Consider the following 15,952-nt stretch of genomic DNA (forward strand, 5'->3'; position numbering starts at 1 on the left):
TCTATAGCTGCTCCGTAGCAAGAGAGCTAATCAGTGTTGCTCCATAATAGTGGTGTTATTGCCTCTCCAGAGTATGGAGTATAGATGCTATGGATGACTTGGGCAACTCTCGTGACTACCTAGTCCGGAGCTCCAGCTTAGAGCTCTCCAAAGTGGAATATCCTCCCTAGCGTTTTCCCAAAACACCACAAGATCGACCATCGCCTTCCGTGCTTTCCTTCTCCAAGTTTAGATGCCGACCTCTGATTCCACTTGCTCGTTACTGATTACTCGATCCAAAGCTACGATTACTCTACATCTCACGGCTTTCTTTTCTCGCTTCACTACCTCGTTTCCCATCTCTTCTTCCCGTATTCATCGGCTTCTTGTCGTTGTCCGTAGCCCCCAAATCGATACGATTCCATGCAACTACAAGGAGTTGACGGTGGAGCAATGCAGATGAAATGTTTTTTTTTTTTTTTTTTTCCTTCACGGAGAATTTTCTTCATGCACCACTACCAATGATAATTCTTCCATGTGGCCAGACTCCTTGATACCCACTATAGGAAAAAGAAAGAAATAAAAGGGGAGATTGATAGTGGCCTCGAAGGGGCAAGTTGTGCGCTGTATGTCTTTCCTAATACTACCGAACATTCTACTTGTACGCTTTGTGTTGACCTGCCGTTGACGTCGTTAGTGACGTTTCAAACGGACAGAGTTGGTATTAAACTATGTGGGAAAAGATCAAGGATCATCATCACGCGGCCAGCCCGATTGGTTTTGCGGAATCCAAGTGCTAGTACCAGCGTACTACTACTAGTAGCAGTATTTTATTTTATATCAACGGGCAGAAAACAACCACAAATCGCAGGCCCACGGCTACTTTCCTAGACGGGCAGAGGTCGTCATGCGTAGGATCCGGAAAGCTATGCCGAGAAGACATGTACATAATGCTGGCAAACCTGCATGTAAGTCCATGACTTTTGACATCCGTCGGCTCTCTCTTGCGCCAGCAACAAACACGTTAGGCACTTATCCCGACTGCCGCAACTGGCAACATCTGTTCGGTAAAGACTACTCAATTCATCATAGCACACGCCTACGGAAGAGTTACTCCGTGCAATGCATTGCTACGTTTCACAAACGGCACATCACGAGTATGTTCTCCTGAAAGCTCCGCATTTAGCCCTGACGGCTGGTAGTAATACGACTGTATCTGCCAGCAGCCTCATCTGCAGACCTATCTCCCAAAATTGCTCGGGCGGCTCGTCGGATCTCTGTCTCAGCCTCATCTCTTCCTGCAGTGCCGGACAAGAAAGCCGGCCTGCGCCACTCCCATCGGCAGATGGACAAGTCAAAACAGACTAGATTTTCCTCGGCCCGTGATTTTCCATCGCTGGCACTTTTGACCGCCGCGATATTCGGGAGAAAATAGAAGAGCCACAGAATACGAGCTCGCTAGGACGGAGCTTGCGGGCGACACCCCTGTTCCTGTCGGCTGAGTGCGTGGAAGACGGTCTAAGCGGCCGAAGACTCCCCCCTTTGGCCAGTATTAAGTAACTGTGTCCCTGAGCACTGCATCGTGAATCATGATGATATGGCAGCTGAGGTTTGTTGCAGGCATCGCTGTGATGGTGATCATGCACACCGCTGCTTCTATCCCTTACATACATGGGAGTAGTGGCGTTCTCTAAGCTAGCGAGTACGAAGCAGCAGTGAACTCATAGAGCTGTGTGTAGAATACGAAATGCTCTTTTAGGGTTCTGCCCTTCTCCTTATTTCAAGAGCCTGCTTTGGACGTAACGTAATTTCATGGCTGGACATCTCAGAGTCGAAAGCAGTAGAAGCAGCCAGCGATCAGTAATCTTTTGACACTTTGTAATTCATGAATTCTATGATCACGGTATACTGCACACTTGCTCATGTGGGTTAAGTTGAAGAAGAAGAGAGAATAGCAATTCTACCGGGTAGCAGATATCAAAGTGTGCTAACGTAACAATAGCTTCCGTTAAGCTTCCAGACGCTTGCACTAGTGGTAGATCATCCTGTAAGGCTTTTGTGCATCTCGAATCTGTGCTTCATACATTTTGAGTCTCCTTTATGCTCTTCAGGTATTCGAGGTGCTGATCACGGTGATCTACTACCAATTTAAGGACTTCATATCCATACCGGCCATCTCAATTACAGCTGCGGCAGTGCCTTTCCGAGGACCAGGGCCAAGCACCCAGGTCGACATGCATTCCGTACTCGCTTGTCAGTTATCTATGATCTGCCACTGAGCCGCAAGACGAACATTCTCTCCTTGTTGCCATTTGGCTCAATATCATGCCCTCCTCATGGCGTTAATTTCTCCGTGGTTACATATTCGTTGCAGCTTCACGTATCCCCATCGGCCCGTCAAGTTGCAAATAGCGAGAGGTCCACGTAGCTTACACCACTAAAGCTTCAACCACTACACCAGCTGAGATATCGCTTACGCAACTTACTATTCGGCCGAGTGCATGTGCATAGCTGTGCCCTCTTCTAGGCCCAAATTCCAATCTGCTAAACGACCATAGGGAGACAACAAGGTGTTTTTCACATGGATAAAATATGAATTGCTGACACGAAGCATGATCAATCGGCCGCAATTACGGCATCGCACCTTTGCTTGACAGAATCGCAGTGCGCATCACTTCCAATTAAAGGCATTGTTCGAGCGCGTCCTCGTATTTCGCAGAACTGTGATAAAATGGACCAAAAAGAAGAGCGGCATGATGAATGCTGAGAAAACATCTCCTGAATCGCGCATCGCAATATCACATTCTCATCGACAAGTGCAGTCATGCAAAGCCTCATCCCATGTCCCCACCGAGGCATGCTGCTGTTTGGCGAAGCATCCAACTTGGATAAGTAGCATCCCTTGTTTATTTTATGTTCACCGAAATGAAATTGGGGCTTTGCAGCATCAACGGCCATTCAAGCATTGGGGGCGAGCACAATGTCGTTGAAGTAGAGGTTGCCACCGCTTCACTGCACTACAGCGGATGAATGCGCTCTTGAGCCCTGACACTGCAATGTCGTTGAACACGGTAACGTTGATGCGAGTTGGTCAAACTCCAGTGCAATCATACCAGGACACTGGCCGTTGATTCGTCTAGAAACTCGTCCAGACGTTCACTTGTGGCTGCTTTTTCGCCCGTGTCCTGTCTTGAGCTGCGCATGGCGCATACCATGTCTCCAGCAGCAAGTGCACTTCATATCATACCTCGATGACGCTCCGGCCGCCGCTCGATTCGATGCCTTATCGACACAGACGATGTGAACGGGAAAAATGAAACGAAAAAAACCCGCGGTGAGGATTTCGAGCCTTGAGAACATGGAATCCAGAGGAGCACCACCTGCCACCGTGTTCAAACATGTGGGTGTGAACAGAATGCAGACATCCGTGGGGGGATCAGCGTCGTGTAGCTTCCAGTCTCTCGAGATCCAATCAGCAACAGCTCCTCATCGCAGTCTGTAACGCGTCATTTTTTGAGCATTTGAGAACGGCCTAGACCTGCAACTTGGCCCGAAAGACCGACGGCCGTCCGGTATGACAAGTCCAAAAGGGTTCTCACTCGCTCGGACATGTCTCGCGAGGCGGAATAGAGGGGAGCTCTCACTTCGCAGTGTATTTTCTCTTGGGTCATTTGCACATTTGAGCTTGCAAAACACGATGCGGCAAAGATGCCATCCATATCTGCCGAACTTTGTAGGTCACGATGCGCTCCTCATGTACAAGTATAATCTCCAAAAACCCACGGCTCAACGGCATACGCAACGCCGAAAACTGAGGCATGGGCGATATTCGGGGAGGTGGGACATGGAGCCTACCTTAGTGCATATTTGGCGCCTAGGCACGCGCGAGATTGGCGCTTATATGGGCTTTTTGTAGTTACAGTAAACACACCAAAGCCTGCGGAGGCTTGTCGTAGGCCCGGTGCGGGTGAGGAGGTTCGGAGATTCGGGGAGGATATCAAACGGGTCCCCCGGCAAGCGGGGAACAACCCACGCTTAGTACCTGCATGCCTGAGTTGTCGATGGGGACCAGGATTGGGAGCCAGCGATGTGACGTGAGAGTCGCCTACAGTGAAGCAGAGCTCGTGCTGTTGTTGGTGCCCGCACAAACGGAAGTGGGTGTTTTCATCGGTGGCATGGGCTTAGAATAGGCCTAGATCTTCTTTTGTGACGGAGAGGAGAGTGGCAATGAATCGCTCGCTGCGGAGCAATGGAACAGATTTAGCTGAAACTATTAAGCTTAGCACAGCACGAATTATGACGCATGTTGAAACGGTTGAGAAGAGGTGACGAAAAGTCTCCAATGTGTAGATAGGTAACACAATTCTATATGTTTGTATCAGTACACGAATTCACAGGTATCTACTAGTCAATCGGCAGTGATAGCTGCAGAGCCGTGTTATAGTTGATACCTGGTTCATTCTTGGTAATATCAGTCTTATTTTCATACAGCTGAGAGAAAATGAATGATGGAAGGCTGCTTTGTTTGGGATCAATACCAACATGATAACAACTATGACTTTCTTTCATTATAATATATCAAGAAGGCCTGATAGATACGAAAGAGGGTAATGTATGAAGAGAAAGATGAAAATACATTGTCCATGTGGCTTAACCCCGAGTTTGTTGGAGTCAATGTATAAGAAGGCGGCGCCTCAGTTCATTCTCTTGATCGAATAAAATAAGATAGTTATGTTGGATAACTTTATATACAACTAAAACAATAAGTTGGAATAGGATCAGCAGCAGAAAGCACCCAGTGTTGCTCTAATGCGATGCTTAATAGCTGGCTCAGACGAAAAACTCCGTTGCCTATGCCGAGTCAGCTACCACACTAGGAGTTTCGTATAGATGTGATATATCTCGACATATGTCCAATTAACAACTAGCTCATGACGCCAAGGCTCAATAATGTGCATTTACAACGCGTCTACATCAAATTTGCCCTTGCTGTGATGATAATATAAGCTAGTGGGTATCGTTGCTGTGGATCTTTGTCAACGAGAGACGAGCGTCCAGCCAGTCTTTACTGGGCAACGAATCTTTCCAGAAGCAAGCTAGTCGTACGATCACCGAATCGACTTGACAGTACGGAGCACAGGACCCGTTGATATCGACCCGCTCGTTCCTGCAGGAGAGATGGGGAAGAGAAATGAGGCGACAAAGATGATGCAATGTACAGGAGGCTGCGCTTCAGCTGAGTGCGGTTCAGATCTAGCATGGTAGCACAACAGGGTCAGAGTTGTCGCTGTTATTATTGGTGGTGTAATCATTTTTTGGAGATATTGCCATGGAAAAGGGCGAGTCACACGATGACCGATGAGCAAGTAGTATATAGAATTGTTAGTATAATTTGATGATCACCATAGCCAGCATATATGCATCCTGTTGTGATTAGTGATTCAAGATATTGTAAAATACAATCATTTTAATTTTAATATTAGTTATACCATAACAAATCTCCAGTACAAAAGCTTAACGAACGATAATTGCAGGATATTGAGAGCATCGTGGACTCTTTCATACTTACTAGGGTAGGCAACATACATGTACATGTAGTCGCAATACTCCCAACCTGCATGCACAAGTACATGCATATATGGCTACTGGTATTTTCTTTTCTTGGCAGTCTCCCAAATGGGATTTGGGGTAGCAAGCGCGCTTACCTCGCCATTGCCATGCATTAGATGCTGAATATCCAAGCGAGTTACCGTTTCTAATACTTACATGCAGTAGATCAACACAGCAGGCTGACAGCAGCAATTTGGAGGTCTTTAGCGGAGAGAAAAAGAGCGGGGCCTGCCGAGTAGCGGGGATCTTTCTTCCCAATTTGTCTGTTCAAGCGCAGTCTTACAACGGTACTGTATGTGAGAACCCCTCATTAGCATCGAAAGTAACAACAGCCAGAATAAAAAGGTTGCCTGATGGAGGGGACGGCAACAGAGGAAATGAGGAGGTCGAGCCAATTACCTTGCATGCTGCCGTGTTAAAGAACGATTCAGTGCTCGTTTCTTGCATATAAGCAACCAGAGCTAGCAGGCAATGGGTGTCTCGAGCTGCGCCGAGTATACGTGCCGCCGGCCTAAACTTTTGGGCTCCGTATATTTGGAGTTTTGTTAGTTCGAAGCTTGAGATTAGCTGCCAATAGCAGGATCTGCTAATTGCTCTTGGCATACTGTACCCTACTGGATGGGTGGCAATTGGAGGGCATAAGGTATGAAACTAGCAACACTGTCTCACAGCTGGAAAATTGCCTCAAAGCAGCGCTCGCTTGGGGGCATCAGCCTCATACGAATAGGATTTGCATTTCCGCGGGTGCATTAGCGGAGTGCCATTGCGCCTGGTCGCAACAAATAACAAGAGCCTTCAACTAATCGAAATAGTAGTCGCTGCGGAGAGGGGTCAGGCATGCGGTGCTGGCGTACCATGGAGATTCGGTACATGTAGATGTAAGCAATGTGGTCGTACCAGTCTACATAGTACGGCACATGTATACTAGTACCTACTTACATGTATATAGGTATGCACCTTGTTTGGAGTAGGAACATGCATGCGAAGCTGCCATTGGGCCCGTATACGTGTATGCACATAAGGTACATGTAGTTATCATCACCAACACCACCACCAACTGCTCTGAAAAGGCAACTCTGTCTCTTCCGCCAAACTCGCAACCAAGACAACAGCAACAACGTCGCCAAAGTAGAGTTACATCCCCAACGCCCCTCATACTTGCAAGGGCCAACAGAGATCAGCCAGCACCTTGTCCTTCGCTCCGCGGCAGACCCCACATCTCCAACGCGGCCCCGAATCCCGAGATATGTACGGCCGCGAGCCTCGCGATGCCACATCTTCGGCTAGATTAACTGGAACCCGCCTGGCATTTGCGATGCTCCCCACCCTCTTGTTCTGCAATTGCTTACTAGCAGCGGCCCCCCTTTCATGCAGGCCAGTCTTTTTTGGAGACGCGTCGCTTGAAACCCCCTCTCTTGGACGCCTCTCTCCAATGCCGAGCCAACTGCGAAGCCGTCGTGGATCCGCCCAACTCGTCGACGGATGGATGAGCAGGCCGTGAGGAGAAGAACGGCATGGCAGCGCGAGCGATTTGAATTACGTAGCTGAGGGGCTTTTTGGTTGACTCGTTCATATCTGTCTTCTTTTTTGCCTGTGCTGCTGTAGTATGTGTCACGGCTACCGGTGGGACAGGAGAGGCAGCAGAAGGGCAGAGAAGCGTGGGCTCTCGGAGCATAAATAACGGCCCTCTCGTTGCGAGTCCGGCTGATGCTACTCTGCTCTGCCACTCTCATCACCTCCAACAGCCTTTGCTCCAGACCAAGCCTGCAGGCAAAAAAGCCGACCAAGCCTCAATTCAGCCGCCCGAGAGACGACAGGATCAGCCCATCGCTCTCCACCCTTGCTTCCGGCCTCTCCACCAACCATCTCGCTACCCAGCTCGCTCTTCTATATAAGAGTCTGTCGAGGACAAAGTTTATACGCTTTTTCCTTGCATTCCAATAACATCTTCTTTTCTATTCTTTAGAAACAAGAAAAAAACAACCGCCAAAATGGTATCTTTCCGCCCCATCTCCCGCTCTATTTCTCTCGCCTCGCGAGCTTCTCTTTCTGCTTCTTCTGCCACTTCTTCTATTGCCTCTCGCCAATTCTCCTCCCAAGCCGCAGCTGGCCTCACCACTGCCAAGCTGGGCTCTGCCATCAAGCCTCGCGTTCTGCCTTCCTCGATCCGCACGCTGACAACCGCCCGCGAAAAGGTCAAAGTTCTTCTGTGTCTCTACGACGGTGGCAAGCACGCCAAGGATGTGAGTATTAAACGCCCCAAATTGAAACAAGTTTTGTATATTCTTCTTCTTTCATGCATGCCTCTCTAAAGTGTTGTTGTCACTGTTTCTTCAAACGACGACGACAACAGCATGTAAGAGAGACTAGCTGAGCTGCGCTGAGCTGGGAGCTTCTTGTCTTGGCCCCCGCCGCATGTAATTCGGCCATATTTGTGGAGTCCGCAGAAGCCACTTTTGTCTTTTTTCGATCTGGGGGAAACCCAAAAATATCACCAGCGGAAAAAGAAAAGACGGGGCCGTTTGCGCGCCCCGGCTCTCAGACCATCTCCGGTTTCTTTGACAGAAATGCGGGGAGTGGCGCCGGCTGCCGAACGATGGGACTCTTCCAAGACAAGGATGGATCTCTCAACGCCAAGCTCATGAAGACGATGATATGCAAGCAGACACTCGTAAAAAGCAATCTTGCTAATCAAACATGAACTCCAGGTCCCTGCTCTGCTCGGAACAACTGAGAACGAGCTCGGCATCCGCAAGTGGCTCGAGGACCAGGGCCACACTCTGGTCACCACCTCAGACAAGGAGGGCCCCGACTCTGTCTTCGAGAAGGAGCTCGTCGACGCCGAGATCATCATCACCACCCCGTAGGTTTCTGACATGCTGGACCCTTCATCATACACACAACTCGTTGCTGACAGCCTCTCCAGCTTCCACCCTGGCTACCTGACCCCTGAGCGTCTCGCCAAGGCCAAGAACCTCAAGATCGCCATCACTGCTGGTATCGGCTCCGACCACGTCGACCTGCCCACTGCCAACAAGACCAACGGCGGCATCACCGTCGCCGAGGTCACCGGCTCCAACGTCGTCTCCGTCGCCGAGCACGTCGTCATGACCATCCTGGTCCTCCTCCGCAACTTCGTCCCCGCCCACGAGCAGGTCGCCAAGGGCAACTGGGACGTCGCCGCCGTCGCCAAGCAGGAGTACGACCTCGAGGGCAAGGTTGTCGGTACCGTCGCCGTCGGCCGCATCGGCGAGCGTGTCCTGCGCCGCCTCAAGCCCTTTGGCTGCAAGGAGCTGCTGTACTTTGACTACCAGCCCCTGTCCGCCGAGAAGGAGGCCGAGATTGGCTGCCGCCGCGTCGAGTCCCTCGAGGAGATGCTCGCCCAGTGTGACGTTGTCACCATCAACTGCCCTCTCCACGAGAAGACCCAGGGCCTGTTCAACAAGGACCTCATTGCCAAGATGAAGCCCGGCTCTTACCTCGTCAACACCGCCCGTGGCGCCATCGTCGTCAAGGAGGATGTCGCCGCCGCCCTCAAGTCCGGCCACCTCGCCGGCTACGGTGGTGATGTCTGGTTCCCCCAGCCTGCTCCCGCCGACCACCCTCTCCGCACTGCCGTCAACCCCTTCGGCTTCGGCAACGCCATGACCCCCCACATGTCCGGTACCTCCCTCGACGCCCAGAAGCGCTACGCCGACGGCACCAAGGCCATCCTGGAGAGCTACCTGAGCGGCCGCCACGACTACCGCCCCGAGGACCTGATCGTCTACGGTGGTGACTATGCTACCCGCTCTTACGGCCAGCGTGAGAAGATCAACACCAACAAGCAGTAAATTGATTTCTCTCAAATAATAAAAAACAAAGAAGTTTGTGAAAAGGAATTGAAAAAAAGCTTGATGAATACCGACACACACACTCACACACACACGCACGCAACAACAAAAAATAATCCTAAATCAACTATAAATACGGCTCATGGATATGATGACTCCGAATAACTACAATGTATACCTCTTGCATACCTAGCTACTAGCAATATATCTTTTTTTTTTTTCTAATTTTTTTCTTTCCAAATTTTGATGAATCTTGTTCCACGTGAAATTAAAACATGTAGCATAAATCTGCATTCTACCTACCAGGAGATTTGCAGCAAGCTTGAGTATTTAATTGTGTGCCTCATAGAAATAGAATCGCAAATATTTCGTTAAAAAGCGATTACATAAGAGATGAATAGAAAATTCAAAAGTCTTTGCTTTTATTATACATGTATTAATAAATGCGTCTTTTAATTGTATTTTTTCAATGTCAAGAATCTTAGTATATACTATATAAGTGCAGGCTCCACTGTTGTACATGTGTAATACTTTACACATCACATTGTAAATACTAGCAAAAATACAGTTCATAGGTACTATTATAGTAGTAAATTAAAGAAGCCTTTATTCATTACACGTGTATAAATAAATGCGTCTGGTCGTTTGTATCTTCTTTTCCACCGCCATGCGTTACCTTCATTCTATTCCATGTCTCTCAATCATAGGAATCATTACCCCCCCTTTGCTGGCGCCGCATCATATAGATAAGAAAAGAAAACCTCCTTTTCCTTCCAAGTCACCAAAAGCCAATTAGTGCTAGTACTCATGTAGATAAAGATAAAAAAAAAAAAAGGAAGCATTAATACGTAGTACTTTGTGTAAACCACCGCACGCGAATCCTATCATTAGAAACGAAATATCTTTAGTTTTTCTTCCTTTCATGATTCATCTCCAGAATCGCCACCAAGGCTTCTCTGCATCACCAACATCGCCACTTCTTCGCGTAATTGACTTGTCTCTCCCCCTAATCCGCCAGTAGTAAACGGGTATACCTGCCATGACAAACGCCACGACAATGAGAGTCTGCAAGGGCTGCGCAAACACAGCTCTACTAAGTAAAAAGAGACTGACGCAGCAAAAGATGATGGGCGTAGCGATCCAAGTCTTGTATGGCCGCTCGAGATGCGGTTCCTTCACCCGCAGGATGATGAGACCGAGAACAGTGACAAAGTAAAACGTGTAGCCAGCCACGCCGTAAAACGTGACAAGGGTGCTGAACTCGCCTGCCATGCAATAGCCACAGGTAAGGACAGCGTTGAGGAGGAGGGCGTTCACTGGCGTGAAGAAGAGGCCGGCATCTTCGTCGCCAAAGCAGCTGCGGAACTTCTTGGAGACCCAGCTGCGAGAGCGCTGCGTAGACAGACCGTGATCGTTTTGGCCGCCGCTGGTACCGAAGCCCAAGCGCCCAAAGAGGTCGGGGATGTACCCTTCCTTGCCAGCAACGTATATAAGGCGGCTGGCCGTAAAAGTAGACGAATTAAGAGCGCCAAAGCAGCTTGCGCTGACAATGAGAGCAAAAATGAGAGCGCCTGCGGGTCCAAAGACTTTGGATCCGAACATGACAGCAACAGTGTTGGAAGCGTTGATAGAAGCCAGGGGGAGGACGAGAAAGTAGGATACGTTGGCAAGGACGTAGGAGAGGATAACCAAAGGCATAGCCGAGTGGATGACGCGGGGCAGGTCCCTGGAAGGGTTGCGAAATTCGCCCACCACATAATTTGTCTGGAAAATCATGTTAGGATCAATATTCAGGCCCCTTTCTCTCAGCTATACTTGGAGGGAACAGGATTCGCGCGCAACTTACGTTATCCCATCCGTCATAAGCCCAGAGTCCAGCGTACAGCGCAATCGCCCAGTTTGACGGATCTGAAGACGTCCCCTTGAACCAATCGTTCGTTTTCCATTCGGTGCTCGCCTCTCCCTTGTATGAATAACCCGTGATGGCAACCACAATGCCAATCACGGTAACGGCTATCAGCGCCACAAACTTGAGGAACATGAGAACGTCATTGACCCGGGTGCCCACCCTCGTCGATACGCAGTTGAGAAACGTCACGATAAAGATTCCCACCAGCGCAACAGCCTTGTTGATCCAAGGATTGATCGTCTCGGCCTCTGCGCCAATAATGGCCCTGACAAAATATTCGCCCATGATGATGGCGATGATGGCGGCGCTCCCGGGCTTTAGCACCAGGAGGGCTACCCACGAAAAGAGAAACCCAGACAGCTCGTTGAATGTTTTGGCGAGGTAGACCTGGGAACCGCCGTTCAGGGGGATTGCACCTCCCAGCTCGGCGTATGAGGCGCCGCCCGTCCATGCGAGAATGCCCGCCACCACCCATACTATGAGGGCCGCGCCAGGGGATCCGAGCCTCGAGCTCACCTGGCTAGGTGACGAGAAGATACCAGACCCGATGATCAGGCCGATGATCAGGGACAGTCCGTTCAAGTAAGTCAGCGTCTTGAGCTTCTCCAGCGATCCTCCGCCTAGTCCGCCGTTCGGCCTCCCCGCAGACGTCGGCGCGCCAATGGGTGCGTACCCGCCAGCGCCAGCGGTCGAGCTCAGAGGGAACAGGTTTCCCGCGAAGTCGAATGCCGATGATACCGAGTATGAGCGACCCAGCCTGCCTCCCACCGCCGGGTTGTTGTCGTTCAAGGGGTCCTCCTCCTCCACCATGGACAGCCGCCGCGAGGACGAGATGCTGGGGCGCGAAGACACTTCTGAGGCGGCGCCATCGTGGGCGACGCTGGAGCTGGCCAGCGAAGCGAGCTCTAGGGAGTCTCGAGACTGCGACTGGAAGGGCATTGCCACCAGTTTGTAGCCTGCTCTCTCTGTCTTGCACTTGTTGTACTCCTCCTCGGTTATGTATCCCTTCCCCTCTCTAGCAGAGACAGCAGCCCCGTATTATTCTAGGTGTGTTTTCGTCCGGCGAATCAGCAGAAACAGCCCATATCGCTAAAGACCCGATTTCCGAAAAGAGGACGAGGATATCGCAAGTATTTTCGTGCGAGAAGCTCCAAAATCGCAGGGTCCGAGAGTCGTCGGTAGAGGGAATGCTGATGTGCGTTTCGTAACAAAAACCGGCCCGCGCGCCTCGAAATTAGCAGTTAAAGGAAAGCCAAGAAAGAAGAAGAGTCGTAAGGCTTCGTAAACGGCGTTTCAGAAAAAAAAGGAGAGAAACAAGAATTAAATGCTGGAATTTGTTCAAAAGATTTTCTTTCCCCCCCTGAATTAAAATAATCTGGCCCTAAGAAAAGAGAAGAGTCGGTGGACCAGAAGACGGCACTTTAGATCAATAGAGAAGAAATGCAAGGCACACGCACTGCCACTTAGAAGATCGAAGCAATTGGGGAACCCCCCCCCTGCTGCCCGCTCTAATTGGCCCTCCCTAGTCATAGATTTGCATCAATGCCTTTAAGCTTTGCGGCTTAGCGTTCTATTGTCGCTTCTCTTCGGTGCTCTCCCTGATGACTAAGGCGGGCGAACCTCCATGCATTGCCGCCTTCTTCGTTCGTACAACCGACGATTTCTATCCTGAGCGTTCGCGACTTGCTCTCCCTTTGCGCCTCTTTCGAAGGAGAGAAACGGTTTGGTGGTTGAACTGGCAATGGGCTCCGACGACTACAAAGCCATCGGCGGCGGCGGCGCGCTCAAGCTGAAAGGCGCAAAAGTCAGCAAGAAGAAGAAGAAGGCCGCCAAATCTGACCTGGAAAAGAACCTGTCCGGCGGCGGCAACGAGAACGCGGCGCTCGTTAAAAGGAATGACGAAGACGCCCCTAAAGAGAAACGCGACAAGCAAAAGAGCTCCCGAGACGAGGATCGAAGAAGAGAGGATGGGGAAGAGAGGGAGGAAGACGACGAGCCGGTGGTGTTGAAGACGGAATCAGAGCGACGGTACGAGGAAGCAAGAAAGAAGAGGGTAAGCAGAGAAAAGCATCTTCACCATAATATTATGATTAAGATAAATGGCTGATATTTCTTTTTCGCAAACAGCTTCTTCAGAGCGCGCAATCGTCCGGATCAAGACCCGAATTGCTAAAGACACATAAAGAGCGAGTTGAGGAGTTGAATACATATCTGTCTAGGCTGAGCGAGCATCACGACATGCCAAAGATTGGACCGGGCTAAGCTGTTTGCGTGTGGTGGCGACGTGAAGGGATTACCTGCATGGAATGGAGTTTGTGGTGTTTCTTGTCTTTTAGGATGCTAATATTACACAACTGTTGCTGATATACCCTATGAAAATTGATAAGGGCAGCCCAAATATTGCGAGAATTATGAATTAGAAAATACAAATCATTTTAGCATCACAACTTAAAACCAAGTGAGGGAAATTTCCATCTTATGTGCCTTAACTATATGCGGCTGCTTCGTTTGTGTGCTTGCTTTGCTATATATGCTGAAAATACAATTTATATCCCCTTTTTGAGTGCCATAGATGCCAAAATGATGTATGCGTTACAGTTTTGCAGAGGGTTCCATCCCAGTCTATCAAGTCCGAGTGTGCCAAAAAGAAATCAAAAACAGGAAAAAAAAAAACAAAAAACAAAATATGCTGTTGCCCAATCTATGTGTCCCCCGAGTTTGCGCTATGTATGAGGAAAAAAAGAGTGGTTAGGAAGCAGCCGTGAATGTCGTGATTACAATGAATGAATAATACGATGGTGCCAATTCCAATAGCATGGATATGCTGATGCAGTATGATAAAGAGAGTGAAAACGGGAAGAAAAAAAGAGAGAAAGCTAGCAAAGATATGTGCTCTTTTCAGCTTATACCAGCAGAACAGCCCCGACCAAAAGGCCAATGGCAGCAGGCATCATCATCTCGCCACGAGGGAGAGAGGCGGCGTTCTGAAGGTCAGGGCTCTTTGAGCCGTCGGCCTGGCTGGTAGGCAAAACAGCAACCCACGAGGTGGAAGTCAGGGTAGTGGTGCCTCCATCAGGAAGAGTCCTGGTGAAAGTGTGGGCAACGGGAGCGGACGTCGTCTTGGAGCCCGAAGTGATGGTTGATTGCGGAGTTTCGCTGGCCTCAGTTGAAGAGGGGCCGGGAGTTACAGAATTATCTACTCAGGAGATTGTTAGCCATTTTTCCTATATTACCCCTGAATGAATTTACGACTCGAGTAAAAAGAAAAGAGAGAGAAAAAAAAAACAGGCAAGGACTAATTTTCAGGTCCATGTAACAAATCTCGAAGCACTTGAAATCCAGACTGGTGACAGTTGTTTTCACATCCAGCAAATGATCCAAGACTACTACCAACGCTGAGACGCCTATCTCGACAATGTCAAAGTGACAGTGCGAAAATCTGACATACCAGTAGTGGTTTCTGCCGCGGTCGCCGAGTTCGGTGAAGTCGATGTAGGAAAGGAAGAGGATAAAGAGGAAGGGGAGGAAGAGTCAAAGGTGGTTGTTGCCTCAGACGAAGCAACAGACGAAGTAATGGTTGACGACAACCTACCAGAGGAGCTGGTGGACGCCGGAGCAGTAGTGGGAGAGGAGGAAGCAGCCGTAGTGGTCTCTTCTTCCGTGGTAGACGTACCAGAAGTTGCAGGAGCAGAAGTAGTTGAAGCAGGGGCCGAGCTTGGGGTGCTAGAGGGCGATGCGCTGGTGGATTGTTCCGAAGCAGTAGTTGATCCTGCGGTGGTGGACGCAGGAGCAGAGGATGACGAATCTGCGGTAGTGGACTCAGCAGTAGAGCTAGATGCCTCGCCTGTTTGATTCAACCGTTAGTTATGACAATCCAAGACTCCGACATGTCGAGATATAGCAAGGTACAACTTACTTGAGCTAGTTTCAGAAGCAGTGGTCGATCCAGCGCCGGTAGCAGTTGAGGATTGTGCGTCCGTTGTTGACTGCGCAGGTAAACTCGTGGAACCAGGAGCCGTGCTGGACGGTCCAGCAGCGGTAGTAGAATTGTTATTGCTTGGCCCATTATCCTGTCTCTTGGCAATCTGAACGATGGCAGAGGCAACAGAAGGATCCCTCTCGCTGATGGCATCGATAGCATCCTTGTCAGTGGCAAACACTCCATGCTGGTATCTCTCAGGGAGATAGGCATGCAGCAGCCGGTGGAGGAGATCAGGAGAGGCCTTCTGAAGCGCCTCGGCCAGCTCCCCGTTGGAGCCGTGAGCCTTGGCCATGGCCATCTTGGAGTTGTCGTGGTGTCTCTGGCAGTTGATGAAGCTCGGCCGAGCGGTGGCAACGCCCAAGCCAAGGACGAAGCCCATGACAATGACGAGCAGCGCCCGCCTAAAGTAAATCATCTTGTTGCGCTTGCTCTTGCTCTTCAACGCAGGTGGCGAATAGTCCCGGTATCCAGTCTGCTTCTCTCCTTCGGTGCTCTTGAGTAGTCCAGCCTCTAGGTGGCCATCACGGTCGGTGTAACCGGTGGGAGCCATGAGTGCGGATAATATAGATATAGGTATATCCAGAAGAACGAGAGGGGGGCAGGTGTCAAACAGAGTGTGGTCGATATGCAAGCCTCGTG

The 15,952-nt window shown here is 49.9% G+C and overlaps 5 protein-coding genes across 6 annotated transcripts; 2 read left to right on the top strand and 3 right to left on the bottom strand.

Annotated features, from left to right (window-relative positions):
• Nucleotides 1-2,595: 2,595 nt before the first annotated feature.
• Nucleotides 2,596-2,937, bottom strand: TrAFT101_008731 (uncharacterized protein; the record flags this gene model as incomplete). Its single annotated transcript, XM_066128415.1, has 1 exon — nt 2,596-2,937. The coding sequence occupies one exon, from the start codon at nt 2,935-2,937 to the stop codon at nt 2,596-2,598; it is 342 nt and encodes a 113-aa protein (XP_065984533.1).
• A 4,029-nt stretch (nt 2,938-6,966) lies between these two features.
• On the top strand, nt 6,967-9,624 carry TrAFT101_008732 (uncharacterized protein). 2 transcript variants are annotated; one of them, XM_066128416.1, is made up of 4 exons: nt 6,967-7,583; nt 7,785-7,832; nt 8,298-8,452; nt 8,516-9,624. In XM_066128416.1, exons 1-4 carry the CDS (start codon nt 7,581-7,583, stop codon nt 9,420-9,422), a joined length of 1,113 nt encoding a protein of 370 aa, XP_065984534.1. In that variant the 5' UTR covers nt 6,967-7,580; the 3' UTR covers nt 9,423-9,624. The 2 variants fall into 2 exon arrangements, with proteins under 2 accessions (XP_065984534.1, XP_024761844.1); XM_024903719.2 differs by having other exon boundaries at nt 7,336-7,832.
• A 299-nt stretch (nt 9,625-9,923) lies between these two features.
• TrAFT101_008733 (uncharacterized protein) lies at nt 9,924-12,756 on the bottom strand. Its single transcript, XM_024899929.2, has 2 exons — nt 11,269-12,756; nt 9,924-11,186 (listed from the first exon to the last, which is right to left on the bottom strand). The coding sequence occupies exons 1-2, from the start codon at nt 12,268-12,270 to the stop codon at nt 10,350-10,352; spliced, it is 1,839 nt and encodes a 612-aa protein (XP_024761843.2). The 5' UTR covers nt 12,271-12,756; the 3' UTR covers nt 9,924-10,349.
• Nucleotides 12,757-12,951: 195 nt separating this feature from the next.
• On the top strand, nt 12,952-13,794 carry TrAFT101_008734 (uncharacterized protein). The gene is made up of 2 exons (XM_024901831.2): nt 12,952-13,384; nt 13,459-13,794. The coding sequence occupies exons 1-2, from the start codon at nt 13,073-13,075 to the stop codon at nt 13,591-13,593; spliced, it is 447 nt and encodes a 148-aa protein (XP_024761842.1). The 5' UTR covers nt 12,952-13,072; the 3' UTR covers nt 13,594-13,794.
• A 440-nt stretch (nt 13,795-14,234) lies between these two features.
• Nucleotides 14,235-15,863, bottom strand: TrAFT101_008735 (uncharacterized protein; the record flags this gene model as incomplete). Its single annotated transcript, XM_024905353.2, has 3 exons — nt 14,235-14,527; nt 15,005-15,175; nt 15,248-15,863. 3 exons carry the CDS (start codon nt 15,861-15,863, stop codon nt 14,235-14,237), a joined length of 1,080 nt encoding a protein of 359 aa, XP_024761841.2.
• Nucleotides 15,864-15,952: the final 89 nt, after the last annotated feature.

The sequence above is a fragment of the Trichoderma asperellum genome, chromosome 5 (assembly GCF_020647865.1).
Source record: "Trichoderma asperellum chromosome 5, complete sequence".
NCBI classification, from domain to species: Eukaryota; Fungi; Ascomycota; class Sordariomycetes; order Hypocreales; family Hypocreaceae; genus Trichoderma; species Trichoderma asperellum.

Coding starts and splice junctions, on each gene's coding strand:
- TrAFT101_008732 (XM_024903719.2), top strand. CDS start 7,581: ATGGTATCTTTCCGCCCCATCTCCCGCTCTATTTCTCTCGCCTCGCGA. Junction 7,833..8,297: donor GTGGCAAGCACGCCAAGGAT/GTGAGTATTAAA, acceptor CATGAACTCCAG/GTCCCTGCTCTGCTCGGAAC. Junction 8,453..8,515: donor GAGATCATCATCACCACCCC/GTAGGTTTCTGA, acceptor CAGCCTCTCCAG/CTTCCACCCTGGCTACCTGA.
- TrAFT101_008734 (XM_024901831.2), top strand. CDS start 13,073: ATGGGCTCCGACGACTACAAAGCCATCGGCGGCGGCGGCGCGCTCAAG. Junction 13,385..13,458: donor AGGAAGCAAGAAAGAAGAGG/GTAAGCAGAGAA, acceptor TTTCGCAAACAG/CTTCTTCAGAGCGCGCAATC.
- TrAFT101_008733 (XM_024899929.2), bottom strand. CDS start 12,270: ATGCCCTTCCAGTCGCAGTCTCGAGACTCCCTAGAGCTCGCTTCGCTG. Junction 11,187..11,268: donor CTTATGACGGATGGGATAAC/GTAAGTTGCGCG, acceptor ATGATTTTCCAG/ACAAATTATGTGGTGGGCGA.